General features: G+C 38.9%; 1 protein-coding gene and 1 pseudogene across 1 annotated transcript; both read left to right on the top strand.

Moving 5' to 3' along the window:
* Window positions 1–482: 482 nt before the first annotated feature.
* Window positions 483–11,985, top strand: LOC147519410 (eukaryotic translation initiation factor 3 subunit C-like; annotated as a pseudogene).
* Window positions 11,986–18,204: 6,219 nt separating this feature from the next.
* Window positions 18,205–20,046, top strand: LOC147519409 (dof zinc finger protein DOF5.7-like). Its single transcript, XM_086594860.1, has one exon. It carries the CDS (start codon window positions 18,546–18,548, stop codon window positions 19,593–19,595), a length of 1,050 nt encoding a protein of 349 aa, XP_086450986.1. The 5' UTR covers window positions 18,205–18,545; the 3' UTR covers window positions 19,596–20,046.
* The last annotated feature ends 4,048 nt before the right edge of the window (window positions 20,047–24,094 follow it).

The raw sequence follows: 24,094 nt of genomic DNA, 5'->3' as shown, positions 1-24,094 counted from the left end.
AGGAGCGCGACCTGCGCTCCCTTGATGGTCAAGTTCCAAGCAATGGAGCGCACCCTGCGCCCACTATTGACCTTCCTAAGCGCGACCTGTGCTCCCTTGATGGTTGAGTTCTAGGCGATGTAGCGCGACCTGCGCCCACTGATAGCCTTCCAGGAGTGCGGGCGCGCCCAGTACCTTCAGTTGCCATTCCAGATGTTGAGGTCGAAAGTTCAATTGCTCCGCTGCCCCCACCTCTGCCCACTATGTCTGTGGATCCTATTGCCATTCCATCTGACCTCGATGTTCCTATTGCCCTCCGAAAACTTGAACGTGCACCTGCAAGTATGTGTCTTCCTAGTAAGTATGCTCAGTATTCGATGTCTAAGTATGTTTCCACTGATCATTTACCACCATCTGTCAAGTCTTTTGCTACATCCTTATTGTCTGTCTCTATCCTGTCTAACTACAGGGATGCTCTATCTCATCCTGGCTAGAAGCAAGCAATGGACGAGGAGTTGAGTGCCTTGTATTCTAATGACACTTGGGTTCTTACAGACCTTCCTTCTGGGAAGAAAGCAGTTGCTTGTAAGTGGGTTTTCACTATTAAGCATAATCCGGATGGTACTATTTCTTGTTTAAAGGCTCGTCTGGTTGCAAAAGGCTTTATCCAGACATATGGTATTGATTACTCCGAGACGCGTTTTCTCGGTTGCAAAGCTCGCCCTCCAGTATGTATTGTGATGTCTCTTGCTGTTCATCATCGTTGGCCTCTATTTCAGTTGGATGTGAATAATGCATTTTTACATGGCGATCTTCTGGAGGAAATCTATATGGTTCAACCTCCTGGTTTTGTTGCTCAAGGGGGGAAAGTTTGTCGATTAAAGAAGTCTCTTTATGGGCTCAAGCAGTCTCCTAGAGCTTGGTTTGCGAAGTTTAGTCGCTTTTGATGGCTAATGGAATGACTAGGTGTGAATATGATCATTCCGTTTTTCCGAAAAGACCCAAAGAAGGGGATTATTGTCTTAGTTGTGTATGTTGATGATATCATTGTCACAGTGGTCCGACAAACAAGGTATTGATCGACTTAAAAGTCAATCTCTCAAGACAGTTCCAAACCAAAGATCTAGGAGAACCGGCATTTCTTAGGCATTAAAGTTACCGTGTTCCCTGGTGAAATTCATCTCTCATAGAAAGTATGTATTAGACCCCGCCGATGAGACAGTAATTTAGAGCTCGCCCGATAGAGAGACTCCTATGGATTCGAACAACAAACTCGGTCCGGATGTTGGAGAGATGTATGCCGATATTGAGGGATACCGTAGATTGGTGGGAAAGCTGATCTATGCTACTATTACCGCCCGATATCTCCTTTGCGGTCGATTAGTATCTCAAGATATGCATGCACCACGCATTCCTCACTACCGGACATTTATTCGTGATTCGAGGTATTTGAAAGGTTCTCCGGTCGATGGATTGGTCTATCGTTCTAATGGAAATTTTGATGTTGTTGGATATTCGGATGCCGATTATGCGGGATCGGGCCAGATAGACGTTCCACCATCTGGTATTGTACTTTCCTTTGTGGAAATTTGGTGACATGGAAGAGTAAAAGCAAAACGGGTTGTGTCAAAGTCTAGTGCGATCTTTGAATATACAGCTATGGCTCGGGGATCGAGAAGTTAATGTGGATTCGTAATCGCTACATGAGTTAGGTTTTGAGGTACAAATACCGATCCCTCTTCATTGTGACAATCAAGCGACCATTCATATCACGCCTAATCCAAAGATTTCATGAGAGAACTAAGCACATAGAGGTATATTGTCATTATGTCGGACATAAAGGTTGAAACAAAGGAGATAAGTACTCCTTCTCGAGATCGGTTTAGGCGATATCTTCACCAAACCGATGATTCGGCCCAAATTGAAGTTATATTGGTAACAAGTCGGGCATGAGCGATATCTATGCTCCACCTTGAAGGGGGTGTTGAAGTATATAGTAGTGTCGGTCTCACACATTCTATAAGTGTGAGACCGTACCTTATTTAGCTTGTTGCTATTTAGGTTATTCCATCTCTAGTATAAATATATGAATTGTAGGTTAGGGTAAAGATACTCTAAACCCTACCTTCTTCTTGTGCCTCCATCCTTTATTCTTCTTCTTCTACACACTCAATCCCTTTAACCTAACAAGCTAACCACCATATGTATCTCCTAGCATAAATAACACTATTGTTTCCGCAAGGGGTCGTAGGGGAACAGGAAGAGTTGAGCAGGTAGAACAACTGACTTTCTTGACAAAGGTTGCAAAGACTCCAGCCCATAAGCTTGAGATCCTCTTTAGTGTCGTCTCTGCTTTGTTTGACATCAACCCCAGTCTCAGTGGACATATGTCGGTCAATATTTGGAACAAGTGTGTTCAGAACATGCTTGTCATACTTGATATCCTTGAACAGTACCCAAACATTGTGGTGGATGATACGGTCCAGCCTGAGGTGAATGAGACTAAGAAGGGAATAGGCTATAATGGATCAATACATGTCTGGGGGAACTTGGTTACCTTCCTTGAGAAAATTGATCTTGAATTCTTTAAGAGTTTGCAGTACATTGATCCTCACGCTAAGGAGTATGTTGAGAGGCTTAGGGATGAGCCCATGTTCTTTGTTCTTTCACAAAATGTCCAGCCTATCCGAACGACCGAAACTATAAAGTCAGCTGCTGATGTTGCAGACGAGGCGTGGGAACTTCGTGTGTTATAAGCCCCAAGAGGTCTACCATGTTGATGCGGAAGCTTGTTGAACACACTGAAAGTGAAGAGAATGGGGAAACTGATACCTACGATAAGCACCAAGTCGTTGATTATTGTGAATAGTACAATGCAGAAACAACGTTACCCACAACAAATAGATCAATCTTACACAAAGATCGATTCTTCTTACTATATAAGACTTTAACACCCTCCAAAGTAATCCCAACACTTCTCAATATCAAATAAACAAGTATCTAAAGTAAAACAATTAATGTATAAGAAGAACAAACCACAAGACGAGATATATCGTGGTTCGGCAATTTGCCTACGTCCACACTGCGAGTTCCAAGCTTTACTAGATGTCCGTAGTAATAGATTACAAGTCTCTCAATTCACTCACAAAAAATGAATACTCAACTCACAAAGAATTGCTCATTTATAATCTCTCTATTTCTTGGTTTTGGTTAAGTTAGGTTTCTACAGAAAAAACCTATATTTATACTATTTCAGAAAAAACTTCCGAAACAGTCTTTTCATGCTGAAATACGGTGGAGCGTGACCCACGCCCTTGTCCAGGCAAGAGGGAGCGCTGAAGAGCATAGAGTTCGACCAAGGCATGAGCACGCACCGCGCCCTTTGCCAAGCAAATCTGCAAAGTGCGCCTAGCTTACACGAAAAGAGAAAAAACACCCTTTTTCTTTACATTGATGAACCTAGGGGCCCACCAGCTTTCGTTGTTACTCCAGAGCTTGTGCCTCGACGACCGACTTTTCCAAAGAACTATAGGATGTTGATAGATGAGCTGGTTTCTCTTATTTACAAATATGGAGATGAGCGAACAAAAGCTTGCGCAATGTTATGTGATATATGTGAGGAAGTAATATTTACAATCCAATGAAGATCAAATATGTGTCCAGCACAGTAGAGTTAACAACCAATCTCATATCCTCGTCCTCAGAGTTCACTTCATAGTGACTCGACTCGGGCAAGCGACCTATGCAACTCGCACCCAGAGCAATGCACCACCAACCGATATCATGTACTCGTCTTGCGAGCTCGCTTCAAAGTGACTCGAGTACAGTAGACGATCTCACCCAGAAGCGATCTCCTCGATACTCACTCTCCCTATCCCACAACGGCTTGTAACGTATGACTTTATCATTGTCATCAAGACCGAAGCTTCAGGTACGCACCACAATAAATGCCCTAGCCTTAACTCGCCATCATGGCTCGTGAGACCTGAATTTGACCTGACGCGGGAGAGCGGAAGGCGCGGCATCTTGCCTATATAAAGAGGACGAGGAATTATGTGACCTGTTTCAAGTCTCCCCAGCAGAGAGAACTTGATACGTAGGTAGTTCGTCCAAACGAACTCGGTCAATTCAATCCCACAAACACCTTTCTCTCCAAAGATTGCCTACATTTGTAAGGTTAACCAGATATAACCTTTACAATATATATCACCATGCAATCATGGATGGGTTCTCAAATTCGAGAGATTTACTGTTGACGAGTCACTTGCAGGATGGGGTTCAACATATGGATATTTCAACCCAGATACTCTTCAACAGGGCAATGACACAACTTGGCTTATGCGTATTCAGAGTTGGACTTGTAGCAGATGCTCACAGTTGCCTTTCTGAGTTGTATGCTGGTGGAAGGGTGAAGGAGCTACTTGCTCAAGGTGTCTCACAGAGTCGGTTCCATGACAAGACTCCAGAGCAGGTACAAACTTCTGCTAATCTTACATTGGCAGTGCTTGAGCATACTATCATTTCTTTAGACATACTAAAAGCGCCTTATATTGTATGCTGTGTAATGAAAATTTTAGTTTGATCGATGGTAGCAGTGTTATCAGACCTGGCCTGGCCCGGCCTAGCAATTTGACCCGATGAACCGACAATCCGATCACCAAATCGGGTTCGGTCACATAGTAGATTGTTTAAGCAATTGACCCAGGCTAAATCCGGTTAACTCATCCAAACTTTGGGTGACTATTAAACAAGTATAGACTCGAACTTTAGTTTATTGGAAAATGAAATGGCTCTAAAACCACCTGGGCTACTAATGAAATTGTGAAAATATATATACTAAGTGAATTATATAATATTTTCAACTTAAGTATTGACCCACTGGTTGAACCAGTGACCTACTGATCGAACCGGTGACCCAGTTCTTTTGTCGGGTCAGTATCCGGGTTGGGTCTGATAACTATTGGAGGTAGTAGTATTTTCTTTTATACTGAATATCATATTTTCAGCGGACTTTGCTTAGCAATTTCTAGTCTTAATCTCTGTCTGCTCAAATCAGTACACTTCATACACCTCTTGCACACACTGGCAAAACTAATAGGAGTAGGTTTAGATTTACGCAGATAAATACGCTTTATAGAAACATTTGAGCTATTTGTTATGTGATGTTTGGGTTATTATTTTTGTTTATAGGATGTAGTTGAGCCCCTCGCAATTCAAGCTGCCTTTTTATTTAAACAAAGGGAAACGATATTGGAACTTGGAAACACTAAGCTCAAAAAAAAAAAAAAAAAAATCTTGATTTCCTAAAAGTGTTATTGTGAGTTGTTGTTGTTCCATGCTTAGCTGAAATTTAGATAGTGCCATGAAAAAAATATCATCCTTACTATGAAAAGGATGAGTAAATTGCATTTACTTGTTAGTTGTCGTCACTCACCCCAGAGGTAATTGACCTATACACAACTTTCATAAATTTTGTAGTTGTAGTTGTTAACTACATAGATTCTGTGGCTCCTCGCTAACCAAAGACTCCAACAAATGGCATGAAAAACACATCTCAGAACAGTCTACATTAAAGATATGTTTGTGCCAGCAGCTTAAATCATCTTGTTACTTTTTCACCACAGTTGTTGCAAGGCCCTAGTTTGAAATTTATGTTTATCCTGAGCAACTGAAATTGATAGGTTTTGATGGAGCCTTTAAGTTTACTTGTGTGACGTGCTTTTTCTCTCTATATATGTAGTTGATGTTTTTTCAGTTTTACTCTGTTTATGGGCTATGCATAATCTATTTGTTGAACGTGGCTACGATCACGTGAGTTTGTTTATTTTATCCTGTATTGATAATGGTCACTAGTTTGAGTTTCATATGTCTGCACTTTGTACTGATATTCAGTTTTTGTGTTCATCAGGAAAAGTTGGAATGAAGGAGGTGTTAGGAGATTTCACTAGAAAGTCACATTTCAATCTAGCTATTTTCTATCCCAAATGATTTCAACTTGGAGATCATACCAAGGAAATCACCCACCCAAGACTTTGGTAGTTATCACAACAAACTCAAACAAGCAAAACCATTAATTTATCATCACCCATAACAAGCAAACAATAAATAAGGAAGTAAATATGCAAAGAGACATAAAGATTTAGGTGGTTCGGTAAATATTACCTACATCCACACAAGAGCCGAGTTTCCTTTATAGCAAAGATTGGATAGTTTACAAGAGATATTAAGAATCAAGAACAAGAGGCCTCACTCAATCCCTAGCTCAATAGAGCTCCCACAATACCCAAGAAATGAATCTCTCAAAAGTTATCTCAACCCTAACCATAAGTTTCTTTATATAGGTGGGGAGAAAATTTCATGAGAAAATGGATTTGGTTATTGAAATTTCGATAAACTGTCAAAATTTCATAATATTTCATCAAGATGAATTTCGGTTGGTTCACCTGGGCCATCCAAACTTCTCAAGGTTGGTCACATCAGGCCGACTTCGAAATAGGAAGGAAGAAATGTCCATGGATCTCAGTTAGTTCTCTTGGGCTGTCCAAACTTCTTAAAGTTAGTCAGATCAGGCTGACTTCGATGCAGGAGAGAAAAAACAAACTACACAAAGGTGGGACAGTGCTGACGGGCCGTCCAAGAGTGAAAAAATTGGCTTAATCCAGCCATCTATGTTTCACAACTGTTAGTTCCTCGCTACCATCACCGGAGCAAAGCTCGGCGGTTCCACAAACCCAACAATCTCCCACTTGGAACCTGTCAAGATTCTACAAGCACATCACATCTCAATTGTAACAACTCCATCCAAATCCAATTAATTTACTAATGAAACACTCGGCTCATCCAATATGGTCTTCAAACAAGAAGACCCGACGAAGTTGAACACTTCAACTTCATCTTCACAACACCCCTACCATAACATAGACATGTCTCCGTGGTACTCCATAAATAACACAATATCCGTTTTACCGCTTCCCAATGATATTTGCCAAGGTTAGCTATAAACCTCCAAGCAACTCCCACTGCATGGGATATATCCAGATGCGTGCAAACCATGTACCATCGCCTAGGAGCTTGTTGGAAACCATGCAGGCTCTTTCTCAGCTTGCACACCATATTCTCTCTATCCTTCCGTAGGAAACCCAACAGTTGTCGCGTGTAAATCTCCTCAACATGGTCACAATGGAGGTGAGCAGTTTTCATATCTAACTGCCTAAGATTTAAACCTTCTGCTACAACAATACTAAACACTGACTGAAAAGTATTTGGGGAGAATATCATTGCCAAATATTTCTTGGAACCATCATGTTCCTTCTTGACTCTAAACACCCATTTGTTCTGTAGAGCCTTCTTGCCCCATGGGTAGTTTGGCTAACTCCCACGTGCCATTAGAGATGAGGGACTTCATCTCATCTTGTATAGCAAGCTCCCACTTGCTTGCATCACTCGCCTCCAATGCTTCATCATAGCATTAAGGCTCTCGCCACCATCCATGAAGTAGCGGTAATTCACATAGGTGGAGGGCGGATATCTCGCATCCCCGGTACATGTGGCCTGGATGTCTTCCTTGGGGCACGAGGTGGAGATGGACTCGGTGGTGTAATATCCTCATTATTTTCTGAGTCACTACTACATCCCATCCTCCACTATGGGCTCCTACTATACCACGACTTACATCGAAGTCTTCCAACTCAACATACTCTGTGCCGCTCTCTGTACCCGATTCCTTGGTTTGTGCTTCATCTCTGTCCTTGTACATCACCTTCTCATTAAACACAACATCTCTACTACGAATGATTTTCCGATTTTGATCATCCCAAAAGTGATACCCAAAATCATCACCGCCATAGCCGATAAAGGTGCACTTTAGTGACTTAACATCAAGCTTGCTTCTAGCTTGGTCACTAATGTGGACATAGGACACGCAACCAAACACCTTCAAATGGGAAAGGTTCACATCCTTCCCTCTCCACACTTCCTTTGGAATCTTAAAGTCCAAAGGTACTGATGGTCCTCTATTGATCAGGTAAGCTGTTGTGCTAACATTTTCTGTCCAGAACTGCTTGGGCAAGCCTGCTAGTGTACGCATACACCTAGCTCTCTCTGTCAGTGTTCTATTCATTCGCTCTGCAACCCTATTCTGCTGAGGTGTCCCTGGCAAAGTCTTTTCCATCTTGATGCCATTGTCAAGACAAGATTTTAAAAACCTAAATCCTCATACTCTCCACCGTTGTCGGATCTCAGCTTCTTTACTTTCAAGCTTGTCTCATTCTCAACCATGGCCTTCCAAGTCTTGAACACTTCAAATACTTCTGACTTGTGTCTCAAGAAATAGACCCACACCTTCCTAGTATGGTCATCAATGAAAGTCACAAAATATAACTTTCCGCCAAGTGAAGTGACATTAACTGGCCCCCAGACATCTGTATGAATCAACTCAAGCCTTTTAGCTTTTGGAGTCTGACCCATTCTTTGAAAACTCACCCATTTCTGCTTTCCAAATACGCAGTTCTCACAGAAGTCAATTTCAGTCGATTGTAACTTTGGGAGTTTACCAGAAGAGTGAAGGATTTTCATTCCTTTCTCACTCATGTGACCAAGTCTGTGGTGCCAAATATTTGGATCCTCTTTGCCATGTACCACAACAATCGACTCACACCCATGTGTAGTCATGTAGAGAGTACCATCTTTCTTACCATTTGTAACAACCATTGAACCTTCGAGACTTTCCAAGTGTTACTGGTGAAGACTGTAACAAATCCTTCACTTGCCAATTGCCCCACAGAAATCAAATTTTTCCTCAAATCTGGAACGTGTCTGACGTCCCTCAATAACCATGACGAGCCATTCATCTTGACATGCACGTCACCCTTGCCGACAATGTCACAAGGTTGGTCATCGCCGAGAAAGACCGTTCCAAAGTCACCTTCGGCGTAGTTCTCAAAGAACTCTCGATGTGAGGTAGCATGGAAAGATGCTCCGGAATCAAGTACCCAAGACTCCTTCTTTTGCTCCATCGAACATATCAAGGCATCATCTACCATCTCAACAACATTAGCTTCTTGATTATTTTTCTTGTTCTTATTAATGTTGTTGTTGTTTCTTGGTGCCGGGCAATTGGGACTATAGTGGCTAGGCTTACCACAGTTGTAGCATACAACTTCACTTAAGTCTCAAGGTTTGTGTTCAACACTTTGCAATTGGGGGGCTTGAGATTTCGATATCCCCCTCTACTTTTTCTTACTACGACTCCTGTTTGACTTTCTTCCCCTTCGGTTTGCTCAATGCCGACCACTCGGTTGATCCTTCCGATGATGACGGACAATCTCGTCTCCGGATTTCCTCGCTTAGTACCATACTAACAACGTGCTCAAACTTCAACTTGGTCATTCCCGGCAGAGCCACTAATAGCGCCATAGTCGCCTTCCAACTTGGAGGTAATTGTCCAAGTATCGCCAAAGCTAGCACCTCATCACTAAATGTAATCTCAACCAACTCCAATTGGTCCTTAGTTTGGTTGAATTCATTTAGGTGATCTTTGAAGGAGGTCCCCTTCGACATTCTCATACTAAATAGCTTGGTGATCAAATAGACTTTGTTCGCGGCCGAGGGTTATTCATACATCGTAGTAAGTGCCTCCATGAGAGACTTCACCGTCTTCTCAGTTTTAATATTGAAGGTTACCGACTTCGAGAGACTCAATCGGATTGTGGCCAATGCCTTTCTATCTTGCAAATCCCATTTGTCTTGCGGAATCTCATCGGGCTTCTCACTTATCAATGTTTCCATCAAATCCTTTTGATAGAATACGTCCTCAATTTGCATCTTCCAATAGCCGAAGTTTGTTCCGTCAAATTTCTCTATCTTGTAGCTTTCCTTTTTCGGTCGTCATGACTTCCACTTGAACCAATACAACGGTGGAGACTCTCTCAGAGGAATTTCTTAAAGCACCTAGCTCTCAATGCTAAAGGTGAAGTCTTTCCTCACACACCTTGTTCCAATGATTTAAAATCGTGCTCTGATACCACTTGTTAGGAGATTTTACTAGAAAGTCACACCTCAATCTAGCTACTTTCTATCCCAAATGATTTCAACTTGGAGATCACACCAAGGAAATCACCCACCCAAGATTTTGGTAGTTATCACAACAAACTCAAACAAGCAAAACCACTAATTTATCATCACCCATAACAAGCAAACAATAAATAAAGAAGTAAATATGCAAAGAAACACAAAGATTTAGGTGGTTCGGTAAATATTACCTACATCCACACAAGAGCCGAGTTTCCTTTATAGCAAAGATTGGAGAGTTTACAAGAGATATTAAGAATCAAGAACAAGAGGCCTCACTCAAACCCTAGCTCAATAGAGCTCCCACAATACCCAAGAAATGAATCTCTCAAAAGTTATCTCAACCCTAACCATAAGTTTCTTTATATAGGTGGGGAGAAAATTTCATGAGAAAGTGGATTTGGTTATTGAAATTTCGACAAAATGTCAAAATTTCATAATATTTCGTCAAGATGAATTTCGGTCGGTTCACCTGGGCCATCCAAACTTCTCAAGGTTGGTCACATCAGGCCGACTTCGAAACAGGAAGGAAGAAATGTGCATGGATCTCAGTTGGTTCTATTGGGCCGTCCAAACTTCTTAAAGTTAGTCGATCAGTCGACTTCGATCGCGAGAGAAAAACTACACAAAGGTGGGGCCAGTGTCTTGGGCGTCCAAGAGTGAAAAAATTGGCTTAATCCAGCCATCTATGTTTCACAACTGTTAGTTCCTCGCTATTATCACCGGAGCAAAGCTCGACGGTTCCACAAACCCAACAGGAGGCAGATGCCTTATCACATGCACATAAATCTTGAGCTTCTGGAGGCTGTCCATCTGATTTGTGCTATGCTCTTGGAAGTTCCTAACATGACAGGAAACACTCTTGACACTAAGCGGAAAGTCATAAGTAAGACTTTCCGTAGGCTGCTTCAGGTGAGTGAGAGACAGACGTTTACAGCCCCCCCTGAAAACGTTCGTGACCATATTATGGCAGCCACTGGGCCCTTAGCAACGGAGATTTCCGGAAATCCTTAAATGTCATCAAGTCCCTTGATTCTGGCGGCTTGTCAGGAACAGAGTTGATGTTCTTGAAATGCTCAAGAGTAAGATCAAGGAACAGGCTTTGAGAACTTACCTTTTTACTTATTCTTCATGTTACAAATCATTGAGCTTGGACCAGCTCACCACCATGTTTGATCTATCCGATGCCCACTGCCACAGCATTGCGAGCAAGATGATGATCATGGACGAGCTCCATGCAAGCTGGGACCAGCCCACTCGTTGCACTGCTTCCATAATTTTGAGCAAACAAGGCTACGGGCTCTTGCATCCCAGCTGACAGAGAAGTTAGCTGTCCTTGCAGAAAACAATGAGAAAGCCTTTGAAGCAAGGACAGGTGGTGGATTGGATGGAAACTATACTGGGAAAGCCTTTAAAGCCTTATGTAACCAAGGCGTAGGGAGGCTCAGGACTATGCTGGGGCAGCTAAAGGAAGGCAAGAGAACTTTTATCAGGGAAGACAGGGTGGTTATGGTGGGCGACTGGGCGTACAGGATATAATGCTGGTGGTAGAGCTTCTGGTCAGGCTTCTGGAAGAGGTTATTATAGAAGTGATTGGACAGGTCAGTCTTGTGGTACTGGAGGTTATTCAGCAGGCTATCAGAGCACTCGTTATCAAGATGCATATGGAGGGGTTGGAATAACTTCCTATCAAACAGGTTCAACAGTGAGGCGTTCACAGATGGATGGTTCGGGCTGAATGGTCAGTCTCAATAGGGGTGTCTGAGACTCTGAGTATAACTAAATCAGAAAGTAGAGATACACAGTTCACCACAGCTCAAGTTTTGTCTTTCCTGCTTTGCGGGAGCTTGAAGATTTGATTTGGGTCAATTTATTTGCAAGGGTAAATTTATTTGCAAATTTCTATATCACTGCTTGGGCAGGTCTAAACTTCGAAACCCTTTTAAATTGGTTGTAATGAAATGCTTGTTATGGACCACATTAATATGTTTTGTTTTTGTTGTCCATTTTGACTTTTCCTACTATTTAACTCCTCAGACACCGGGGAATTAGACGTATTAGTGCGGGTCACTGTGAAAGATTCATTCACATTTTGTGTTGTGCAACGAAACGATAACAACTACAAATGATGATAACAACAACAACTTGAGAGAAGTCGTGAATCATAACTAACCAAAGCAAACAAAGTATCAACTATGCAAGAAATAACCAACCAAATAATAAGAAATTTCAAATTAAGATTTAAATGGTTTGGTTTGTTCAATAGAACACCCAAAATCTCACAATCAAATGGTTAAAAAACTTTCAAATTAAGATAATCAAATAAGTATTACACACTCACCTTGTTCAAAAAACCCAACCCACCACCAAAAAAAAAGTCTCCTTTTAGTTATAGTGTCCAACTCATAAATCTCTCATCACATTTGGTTAAAACCTTAACTTTGTTTTTATAGTATAGCTGAAATTTCAAAAAAATACAAAATTTTAGCTCATTTCAGCATATGGCTACCAAAAGCCCGTTAGGCCCATCATCCCAACATTTCGTTGGTTGGTCCAGTTACCCATCTGTTATATATAGCTTACTGTGAAAAATTCATTTACATTTTGTTGGTTGGTCCAGTTAATAATTCATGTAAGATTTGGAGGGTATTAGGTGTAATCCTTGTGCATTCTGATAAATTCGACAAGAAATTGGTTTGATTTTAACCATTGAAATTTTGGCAAACAAATCCAATCCAGTTCAATTCTTCGACCTAATAAAGTACTAACCCGGTTGCCTATGAAGATGATCTCCTTGGATAAATTAGTTACCAAGAAAAGTTTCTGTCAATTGATAGTTGTTATGAACTTATGATTTCCAAACTGCAGTATTCTGTTCCGGAGAAATTTGCCTATGTGGGAGACCTTTATCTAGATTTGGCACCGTCTAGCATCTCTTTGGCTACATTGGTTTGTGAGTCATTTAGAGTTTAGACTACACCAAAGCTCGTTGTTTCCAGTAATTTACATGTAAAGTTGTGAATCATTGGTGTAGATACTAGATAGCATCTTGGGTAAGCTATGAAATCAATGACAAAGCCTATGTTGCTTACGTCGTCCATCTTTCATGATGTAATAATGCTACGAATCACATAATGCGAAAACGTCCAATGGATCTATACAAAATAAGTTTGATTCTTTACCAAATGAAGAAAGAAAAGTTTGATTCAAAATATTCATTTTAACCAGACATGCTTAAATAGACTCGATGTATTTCCAATCAGGGCTATATAGTGGCACTGATAGTTAAGCATTTCAATTTGTTTTATATTGAACATCGCAAAGATATGTTCGACGTTAAGGATATCATTGGGAATTTTTATTGTAGAAGAGTGTTGCTCAAACAGTGTACTGTAAACAACATCTTTCCCTTTTTTCTTAAGAATTCCTGCTCAATATCTGTGTGTCAATCAGACAGAGTGTAAGCTTAGATAAAACTAAAATTAGCTACACACGCAATCTCTAACTCTATAAATTAAACTCAAATTTTAGCTTTTAGATTATCATGTTCACAAAAGAAAACATGAGAGAAAAGAGAAGTAAGTGTCCAATTATACGCACTGTGGTCAAAGTATGTATTATTATAGGAATTTTGTGGATCCATATGAACAAAAGTAACTGATTTTTATGGATCCAATTAAGTTCTCGATATAGTTCTGATAAAAAGGTATCTCATAAATGATCGGATCTATTGACAATTTGACAGACAGACTGAATTTTTCGGTAAAAAAATCTCTGTAGTAGATTTGATTCACAAAGGATAGTGACACCTCAAAGAACTATTTGGTCGGAAATGGGTGGCGCTTAGAGACAACTTATGAACATTTCATTTATTATTATTATTTTTTGCTAACCGGGTGTCCGGACACTTATGAACATTTAAACAATTCGTACACCACGCTTAATGTACTTTTGTAGATTCTATTTCTATCGATGTTAATGCTTCAGCAAATGTAACAGTAAGTGCAGCATAAAATCATGGCTTTAGTTCAAGTAATTATTATCAACTGATCAGAGATAGATATTTGAGTTTTGACTTGAATTGAGAAAGTGATGATACAAGAAACGTGTTAACACTTAAGACACTGCAATACTCAAGTTGCTGGCGCTAATATAGAGTTTTTGGAACGCCAAAATAACAGCCACCAGCACACCATTATATTTCACTGTTCATTTTGTTGTAATTTTTATTACGTCGTTGTATAAATGTATAATACTAGAAAGCAATTTTATTTCGAGTCTTTGTTTGTGAATAAGTAGAGAATTGTAACTTTTTCCGTTTTTTTGGAAGACGGTCATCAGTTTTATCTTACAGTTAAACAATGGGGATGGATGTATAATGACCTAAGTACTTAGCCTTGAGCTGCTACAATTAAACGAGATCAGGGATGGATCCTAGTATCACATAATAAATTAATAGCCAAGCTGGCTCGCTGGCTATGTAGAGGGCTCGTGAGAATGCAGGTAACGTTGAAAAGAGGTAAAACGTGAATCAACATACAGATGATTGCAGTAATTGTTTGGGCTTCACGGGAATCCAGCCTCCTTTCTCACGAGTCCACCTTCTTACTAACAACTCTCTCTACAATCGTAACCCCTATGCTCTGTCATTTTATACCCTAGCTACAAATTACCGATATCAAAATTAGCATCCACATTATCTTGAATATTCCATATATAACTTAATTGAGCTAGTCAATTAGTCCAAAAAGGCTTAAAAATCTAATCATTCAATTAAAAATCTATATGTAGGTAAAACTAGTTAAAAGGTGAATTGAGAAATAAATTACAGCGCCTTAGTACAAATATAGTTATTGTTGCGAATATCGATATGAGAGTAACAACTCTCCATAACTAGATAGACGGAGCTCTATCATGTACGCGGTGCCTCATGTAAAGGCGGAGCGAGAGGATTTGTTTTTGTTGTTTTTTACTACTTGAAAGTTGAAACAATAAAAAGGTACTTAGCAGGTTAACCCCAGGAGGTTGCCTTCTGACTTGTGGTGCGTACCTTCTAAAGTTTAAACTAGCCATTGGAATCAAATTTTGTTTTCTTACACAAATGGTTCTCAAAGATCTCGATAGAATGATAGTTGTTGTGTCAGGCTAAATGGCTAAAATTATTGTTTTTACGTTGGCGGAAAAAAAGGGAATTTTGGATTGCAATGGCCGCTGTTGCTCTGTTTACTGTCGAAATCTTGCAAAGTTTAGGAAATTGTTGAGATTTTGACTCTTTCGTGAATTTCTTTCCAAGGACACGGCATGTTGGTAACACAAGAGTAAATAGTAGGACGAGAAACTGGGGTGTAATGTCTCTTAATTTGCAATGGTTCATCAATATAATGAACACATTATTTCATGAATCAAGATACACGTTGGGTTTTCACCAAAAAATAAAAAATAAATATACACGTTGGGTGTCCAACTGTCCATCCCTGAACATCATGAACCTGTGGAGTGTGGACCAAGGGCTCCATCAACCTTTCATACGGAGAAGCTAGGGTTCCTCAAACTATTTTCTACGAGTATTTTTTCCATTATATCTCCAAGTACTATTTCTGTTTCTTAGCTCTTTTATTTTTTGTGAAACGTGTCTTTACTCTGAGTTTGTTTGTTATTTTAAGTTTATTTTTGCCAAGCTCTTTATTCTTTGTGTAGTACGTGGTACTTCTAAAATAGTTACATGACTCTGTGGGTGTCCAGGAGTTAGCTCTTTCTCTTGTTATCATAGCTCCCATAATTTCACCAAAAAGATAAAAAGAAGAAAAACAGATCAAATTGATCAGCACCATTCAACACTAAATTTAGAACTGATTGATATGGGGTATCTTTGCAGTTTTAAGGGTGTTATCAGAATGTACTCTTTCTGTTTCTCTGACTCACAATATTACCATATAGCACTAAGCATCTAATCAACCACCCATTCATTTACTTTCAAATTTGATCAGATCAGTTCATCTCTCTTCCACAATAAAACATACAAAAGGAAACAGATCTCAAGTTTTACTACACCTTCCCATTTGACACCTATCGTTGTTGGATTATGTGTCATGCAAGAGAGCACACAGACCCTATTGGTACAGGACATAGCCAAATTTTTGTTATATTAGCCTATGCGGATTAGATGATTGTTATAGACTTATAGTGTGTACCGATGTGTAGTGACTACTGAACAAAGGTTGGGACGTTGGGTTTTGTTGTATTATGTAACTAGACATTAAGGTTTGCATTTAATAGGGATTTTATAGGTTTGAGACATCTCAAAGTGTTTTGAAGTGATGTGATAGACTTTGTGTTAAAAGGGACTTAACATGGGAAGGAGTAGACAAGGCTGCTGTGTGTGTCTGGCAGCTGCCTTTCGGTACTGCCACTGTTGCCTCTTGCCTCACTGAACTCTTCCACCCCTACACCTACTACTATCCCTGTCTCTTATTGCTAATCTGAGCTAGTACTCCCTATCTATTCTGTCCTGACTGAGCTCTCCAGATGGACCTATACACTGTACTATCAATAAGCCATGCTTTCATACCCCATCTCAGTTAAATCTCTTACAAATTACGGAGAACAAGAATACTAATCTGTTATGTTAACCAAGATACACGATATAGTGTTTCTGATTGAAAAATTGAGAATCAGGCCTTGCATATTAAAGTAACTGTCTAATGCAGGCGAAGATCCATGTGGCTTTATGATTTATCCATAATTTACTAATTGCAGAAAGCCATACATTCTGGTTAACCTTAGTTACAATGTCATTTAAGTAACGATAACAAGTCGATGAGTATCTACCATAAGGACATATGGTGTTATAATCTTTAAAGATATATATGGAAACGTAAAAATGTTAAGCACTGGATATTGGAAAATGCATTAGGGTAATAAAGAAAGAGAGGGGTTTAGGGACATATACTAAGAAAACACGTAAACAAACTCGTGATTGTTACAGCATTTCTAAGTTTTAGGTTTGGCTAATTTTTTGTACATGTGATATTCCAACTACTTTAAATATTGTTACAAAAAATTATTCAAATTTGGAACTTGTAACTCCATCGAATGTAGTCAACAAATTAAGAAAATTGACTAATTGTGGACCATTCATTTTCATGACTTTTGATACTATATTTGGTAAGTTTAGAATTTTTTTATTTATTTTGATCATTTGTGACAATGTTTAGAATAGTTAGGAGATTATATCTACAAATTAATTAACCTAACTCTGAACTTATAAATGTTCTAACGATTTTGAATTTGTTTATGTGTTTTTTTTAATATATGTCCCTATAACCTCTCCCATAAAGAAAAACCATCTCTTGCTTTTTCACAAGTTTGCCGGTTGGTTATGCACTTATGCTAGAATGCTAGATATATATTTTTTTTCGTTTTTGAAGTCTCAACTTTTTTTTTGTTGAATTTTATGCTTGAGGAACTAAACCAATACTCTTTCTTCCATCAAATAATCATAATATATTGGACTACCACATTTGTCATAATTTTTCGTTGGACTAGAACTTTTTTTTTTTTTACCTAACTGTTAAAATAGGGGATGAAAAACAGTGGTGTGCAGACAAACAATGGTGGGTTGAATTATATTGGGCCCTTGGGCTGCGGGGACCTAAACAACATATTTTGCTATAGGGTTGAGCCGGCCTGTGTTCATACTCCATACACATAAGAAAAAAAACAAAACTAATGAACTTTTGTCTACTTTATGTGTTGTTACATTCTTATGATGTATATGTTTGATCCAAATTTTGAGTGAATAATCAATGCAAACTCGCAACTCGCGAGTCCTATCTATGAGCTTTACTGGTGGAACCAACAATTGCTATTGTGGATTTGTGGATATTGGGGAATTAAATCAATGAATTGAAACTTATTTGTGATAAGAATGTTAAGGAGATAAGACAAAATTCTTGAGTGGTAATGTAGTGTATGTGTATCACTGCATCCAAGCAGAAAGAGTTTCAGTTAAGTTAAAGACAGTGGTAAATGTCTAAGTAGTGTATGTACTTACGTGTCCCGAGCATGTATGTAGTTATGTACTTATGTAGCCATATCATCCTTACATTCATTTGTTATATTTTGTTTTGCAGTATATCAGTATATGAGGATCAGATCCGATCCTCTCTCTTCTGCATATATATATATGCAATGCTTTTCTGTTCTGGTGAGAATATCATCTCTCTCTCTCTCTCATGATTCTTTTGTCTTAAAACACAATTTATTTTCATTTCTAGCTTACTCCTCCTTCTTTGATGAAGGTCACAAGCACCCATCAACATCTCTTTATCAACTCTCATGCATGAAACCACTGATTTACTAGGTGTCTTTCCCTCTCCAACAAGAAACTAAACAAACTAAACAACCCCCGCTTCTCACTTTCCCTATCTCTTTTCTCTACAAGCTCTCTTTATCTCATTCCCTCCAATCCCAATTGAAACTTTAGAAGAAAAAAAATAATGATGTCTTCAGATAATATTCCTGCAAAGCCAATCACCAACGAAAACCAAAGCTCTGGAAACAGGAAAACTGGTTCACCAAGGCCACCAGAACCACCTCTCAAATGCCCACGTTGTGATTCACCCAATACAAAGTTCTGTTACTACAACAACTACAATCTTTCACAACCAAGGCACTTCTGCAAGACATGTAGAAGGTACTGGACTAAAGGTGGCGCTTTACGCAACGTTCCCATAGGCGGCGGTTGTCGAAAAAATAAGAAGATTAAATCTAGTTCTAGACTCTCCGATGATTCATCGAAAGACTCTGGTGGCGGATCATTTGATTCAAGTGGATTTAAGTTCTTTAATGGCGTCTCCCCAGCCATGGATTTTCAATATGGTAGACTTCCTTTCTCTAGACTAACTTCTCCATCACCAAGTGCTGTTTATAACCAATTGTTTTCATTTGGAGACCTCTCTTCTACTACTGCTACAGCTACTTCAGCTCCTAGTCCATGTTTTGATGCCGATGGTGCGTCGAGTTCTGGTACTTTAATGGGGTTCAGTTATCCAGTTAGGCAAGGAGATCATCAAAGTGGTGGTTTTAATTGGGGGATTCAAGATAATGTTCCTATGAATATTCATAGTAATCTTGCATCTTCAATTGAGTCTTTGAGTTCTATAAATCAAGACTTGCACTGGAAGCTACAACAACAAAGATTAGCTATGCTTTATGTTGAAGAAAATCAGCACAAGGAAAATAGTACTAGTGTGTCTTCTGGTCATGGTGGTGGGGTGGAAAACCAGCTGGCACAAGGCCCACAGCACCTTTCATTTCAGAACCTGGAGATTTCAAAACATGAGGCATGTGCACCTGGAAATCAGTTAATGAGGAGTGGTGTTGTTGGTACTAATAACACTGCTAATACTACTGAATGGCTCTTTGAGAACTCTTACACCCCAGCAACTACAAGTACAAGCAGCAATGGGAATGGAAACAACAGTGGTATGAACAACTGGAATGGAGTTCAGGTTTGGTCTGATATGCAAATGGAATCAATACAGTGAGTTACTTGAACAGAAGGGACAGAACAAGAAACTTTCAAAGTAAAAACACCATCTCAGATACTTAATCTCAAAAGTTAAAATACCCATTATTGGGTGTTTTTATATATTTCTTTTTGTGCTTTCGGAGCAGCTCAACAAGAAAGAGGTGATGTAATTGGATCATTTTTTTTCCTTGTTGATTTTCTTCTCTTCATCTACTTAGTATTTTGATCAAAGTCTTAAAGCATAATTTAAAATATGTTTATTTGTGGCTGCACAAAAGAAAACCTACATTTGAAGATGAACTTGGAATGTAGTCTTTTTAAATAGTACCTTATTCACTCCTTTTTCTCAAAGTATATCTCAGTAGTTTTTATATTCATGTGATGAAGGCATGAAGAGGTATGTTTGTTCCATTGAATTTTTGTGTGATATAGAATCTAAATATTAATATGAAATGAGTTTTTGTATTGTTTTATTGTCTCATTCTTAACCTTTGGGATCTGTTATATGGATGTGTGACTGATATTGAATAGACTTAATAGCATATCTTTGATTTGTTTTATGTTCAGTCATCAGAACTCTCACTATCTTTCTCCGAACTTCACTTATCAGGAGAAACTGGCCTAATGTGAGCCTACACGGCTATATCCCTGCCTTGAAAACCTAGGCATCTCTCTCATCTCTCTCTCTCTCTCTCTCTCTCTCAGTCAGGGTTTTTTGTAATATTATTGACAGCAGGATAGTATGATGTGGTGGTGGGGGTGCCTGAAAAAGTGGTGGTTTGAAAGTGTGATTGAATGCATGGGTTTCCAACATTTGAATGAATTATGAATGCGAGATGGGCATCTTTAGGACCATTGTGGGCAACATGTTCTTCTTCTCCTTTAACTTTCTAGACTCTTGGAGAAAGAGCCTTCTATGGTACCAAGTATCTCATGATACTTGTTTGACCTCATTTTACTCTTTTCCCCTCCCTATTGTTTCATGTATATATATGGTATTTTGTGTACTTTCTTTCATTATATTAGTGGTTTCAAACTTTCTTTAAAAATGAAAAATCCTTGTTCACTGGTGTTACTTTGAGTCTTTGAGCTAGTAGAAAACTATAAGTAACTCTAATAAGTTAATAATAGGAAATGCATGTCTGCCCTCTTTCATGCAATTTATTTTAATTTCTTCTTGTTTCATCTCTTTAGCCTTTCATAAGATTATTGATGCAAAAAATGCTCTTTAAGTTGTATGCAAGTATGATTATATTTCTCTATTTTAAGCTTTCAACAGTTGCTTTGGTTACTGTTGGGAGTACGGAGGATCACAGGCTGTAGCTGTACTGTTGTAGTAAGGACACCCTGTTGATTCCAAATCTTCTCTTCTGTAACTGCAAAAATGCTTTTTATTGATGTTCTTCATATGACATGGTAGATGGTACTTTCCGGAATTGATTTTTTATTTTTTTGCTAACTGGGTGTCTGGGCGCTTACGCGCACCTCGACTAATCTCGGGCCTGGTTGGAAATTCGACCATACAATGCCTCAAAATAAACAATATTGATGATTATCTATCTATTCATATCGGAGGTGCTCTACGGAAAATTGAATTGTTTTAGATCCTGGCATGCATATAGGGTTAGTTGCTAGGAATCGTCCCTAAAATTGCGAATTTTTTTTTCGTTTTACTATTTAATAACTCATAATCAGATCCTTGTAAATAAATATTCACTGCTTGACAATTTAAAAGAGACTTTCCAAGTACTTAAATATTATTTAATGGATGAAAATGGGAGGATTTATAATCCCGATCCATGCAATAACACGATTTTGAATCCATTCAATTGGAATTGGTGTTTTCTCAGTGTTAACATTTGATACTTGGGACATTGGATTTATCGTTATGACATTGCTAGTGTGGTAGAGTGTTTGTATACTATAAAAGAGCTGCTTAAATTCCAAATTTAGAGACCAAATGAATGCAAAAATATGACATGGTGAAGCAGCAATGCGCCAACGCTAGCTCTGCATGGTGTAGTAAATTTCGTCTTGAAATGTTGCTAAAGTGGTACATGATCATGAATTTCCAACACAATATAACATTATATTTCAACAAACCCTTCCTCTCATATTTTTTTCCAAGCACGTATGACTTTATATATTTTTCACAAAGACTATTAATCCTGAAACTAATGGAACATTGTTTATTGGTTGAATTTTAATTGTGAATAACAGGTGATGACGGTACAAGTACAAAGTTTCACACTTTCACCACGGGTTATTGCCTTATTGGGGTATTTCATAATTACGCCAACAGAAATAATTTAGTAGTATATTGCCCAAGCTAGTTTCTCAATTTTTCCAAAAAGCGTTCCTACATTGCATTTTGTAGTTTTTTCAGGCACTCAGTGACTAGGATCAAAATGAAAATAACTGATTAAAATCATCTAACTAATAATTTAGTGGTTCGCCAAGAAAGATCCTACATTTCCTTGTGAGAACAGGTAGCTCTAAGGGAGTAAGGGATTTGCGCGCTTTGTTTGTTTTTCACTGGAAAGAGGTTCCCTTTTGTGCTCGTTTATTTCTTCTTGAGTTCTTGGCCATGCTATCACTGGAAAGAGTACGTCATGCATGGAAGGGCTTGAACATGCTATCAAACTCGATAAACTCCAAAGTCAAACTTGTACATACAAGTATAGAACCCAAATTTTTGTTAACTACCATTTGGATTTTGATGTTACAATATAGTAATCAAGACTGCAAAGTGATCCTACTGTGCAGAATTAGTCCAGCAGAAAACAGCTTAGGATGACTTTTGGCTAAAGAAAAAAGCGTAGAATTGAATAGCTACATAATTCCATGGATTACATGTTTTTTGGATTTTTACAATTAAATAAGTGGGCCTTGAAAAAACCGTTATGTGGTCTTTCTATCTATATATAGGTGGTATCATGTAATCAAACATGCCATCATCTTTATTTGGGTGACGTTTCATAATACTAGCAACTTGAATTAAAAGCAAAGATAGCAAGAAATCGTTTTTGTTTTGGTTCGGTTTCGTTTTTGTTGTGTGTATGGTGCTGTTGTTGCTATTGTTGCTGTGCCGTGATGAGCAAAATTTAACGGTCGAGTTAGAGAGCAAGCTAAGAACGAGGAAAACGCGTTCATGCTGTCACCTTCCTTTTGGATTCTTCTAAAATCTAACAACAAACCCCACACCTTCCATCATGCCAACCCCACCATATCAACATGTTTTCTTTCAAACGTCTCGTCTTCTGATGAGTGGGTCCCTAGCTACTTAGTTGGTATACTATGTTGAATGGTTGAGATCATTCACATTTGTTTAGATTTAGTCTATGTGAATGACTGTATCTGTGTATGTATCTTTGGAGGGATTTCTTAAATGATTGAAAGAACAAAACGATAAATGTTGTAGGAATGAAATTTGCATAATTGAGTGTATGGACTATGGACTACATACATGTTATTTCAAAATGAGATCTCTGTGTTAACGCAGGTCCCATGCGACATAAACAAACCTACTCGGACATGGCACTCATTTTGGCTCGTGGTCAAGTCTTTTCACGAATTCATGTTGCAATATGAGCCGAGTTTGGAAATAAGCCTGAATATACTGAAGCTCGACTGGATTGACTCTGTACAAATCAAAGCTTGGCCAAATTGCAGGAGAAAAAAACAAGAGGAAGAAAAAGAGAATTTAGGAAATAGAGAAAGATCTGTCAATGACTCAATGCATAGAGCACAAAGCAATTTAGCAATGTATGATAATACCAAAAGAAATTTGGGGGAGGTTGTGTGGGTAATAAATGCCTAGGGCTTGAAACCCTTTAGCCCTTCACGGTTTTGGGGCCTGATCGACAGAGTAGGGAGTTTTTCTGCCAGGGCTAACATTTTTCTCCCGCCCCGAAATTAAACCAACTTATAAAAGGCAATCAAGCAGTTTCATAGCGGCTTTTTCCCTAGGACGTACGTTTATAACTTATAAGCATCCATCAAGACTAACTGTGGATTGTCGTTGCTTCACATATATGCATCCCCACTTTACAATGCTACAACAACAGGCTTTCTCCAAGAGGACGTTGCTGGTCCCCTTCAAACATAACAGTACAAGCTTCCTACTAGACTGAAATCACTCTCAATTCCCACCTAGAGTCTCCGCTTTGCCAAGCTGGTTGAATGTTCAGTGGAACACCGCAACAGTGTCAGAACTTCTACTTTACGATAGGTGTATGCAACAAAAGAAGCGGCACTCTTGTCCCGAAAAAGAAACTAAAAACAAAGCACTTAAAACGTGCGGTATCATTGGTGCAGGTATAAATACCTGCAAGCTCATTAGATATGCACATTAGATACCGTAGCAGCCCTTAGCTCAGACATGCAATAGAGTATAATTTCAGGTCTGTTTTACATACTCCTCCGCTTACTGATGTAGATAAATAGAGTTGAGTGTTCCATGCCACCAGAAGGACAGAACCATCAATGGGACCAGTTGTGCATCATCAGACTAAA

The sequence above is a fragment of the Coptis chinensis genome, chromosome 2, assembly GCF_015680905.1.
Source record: "Coptis chinensis isolate HL-2020 chromosome 2, ASM1568090v1, whole genome shotgun sequence".
Taxonomy (NCBI): domain Eukaryota; kingdom Viridiplantae; phylum Streptophyta; class Magnoliopsida; order Ranunculales; family Ranunculaceae; genus Coptis; species Coptis chinensis.
Note: the sequence above shows the minus strand (reverse complement) of the source record. Positions and strands in the feature narration are given on the sequence as shown.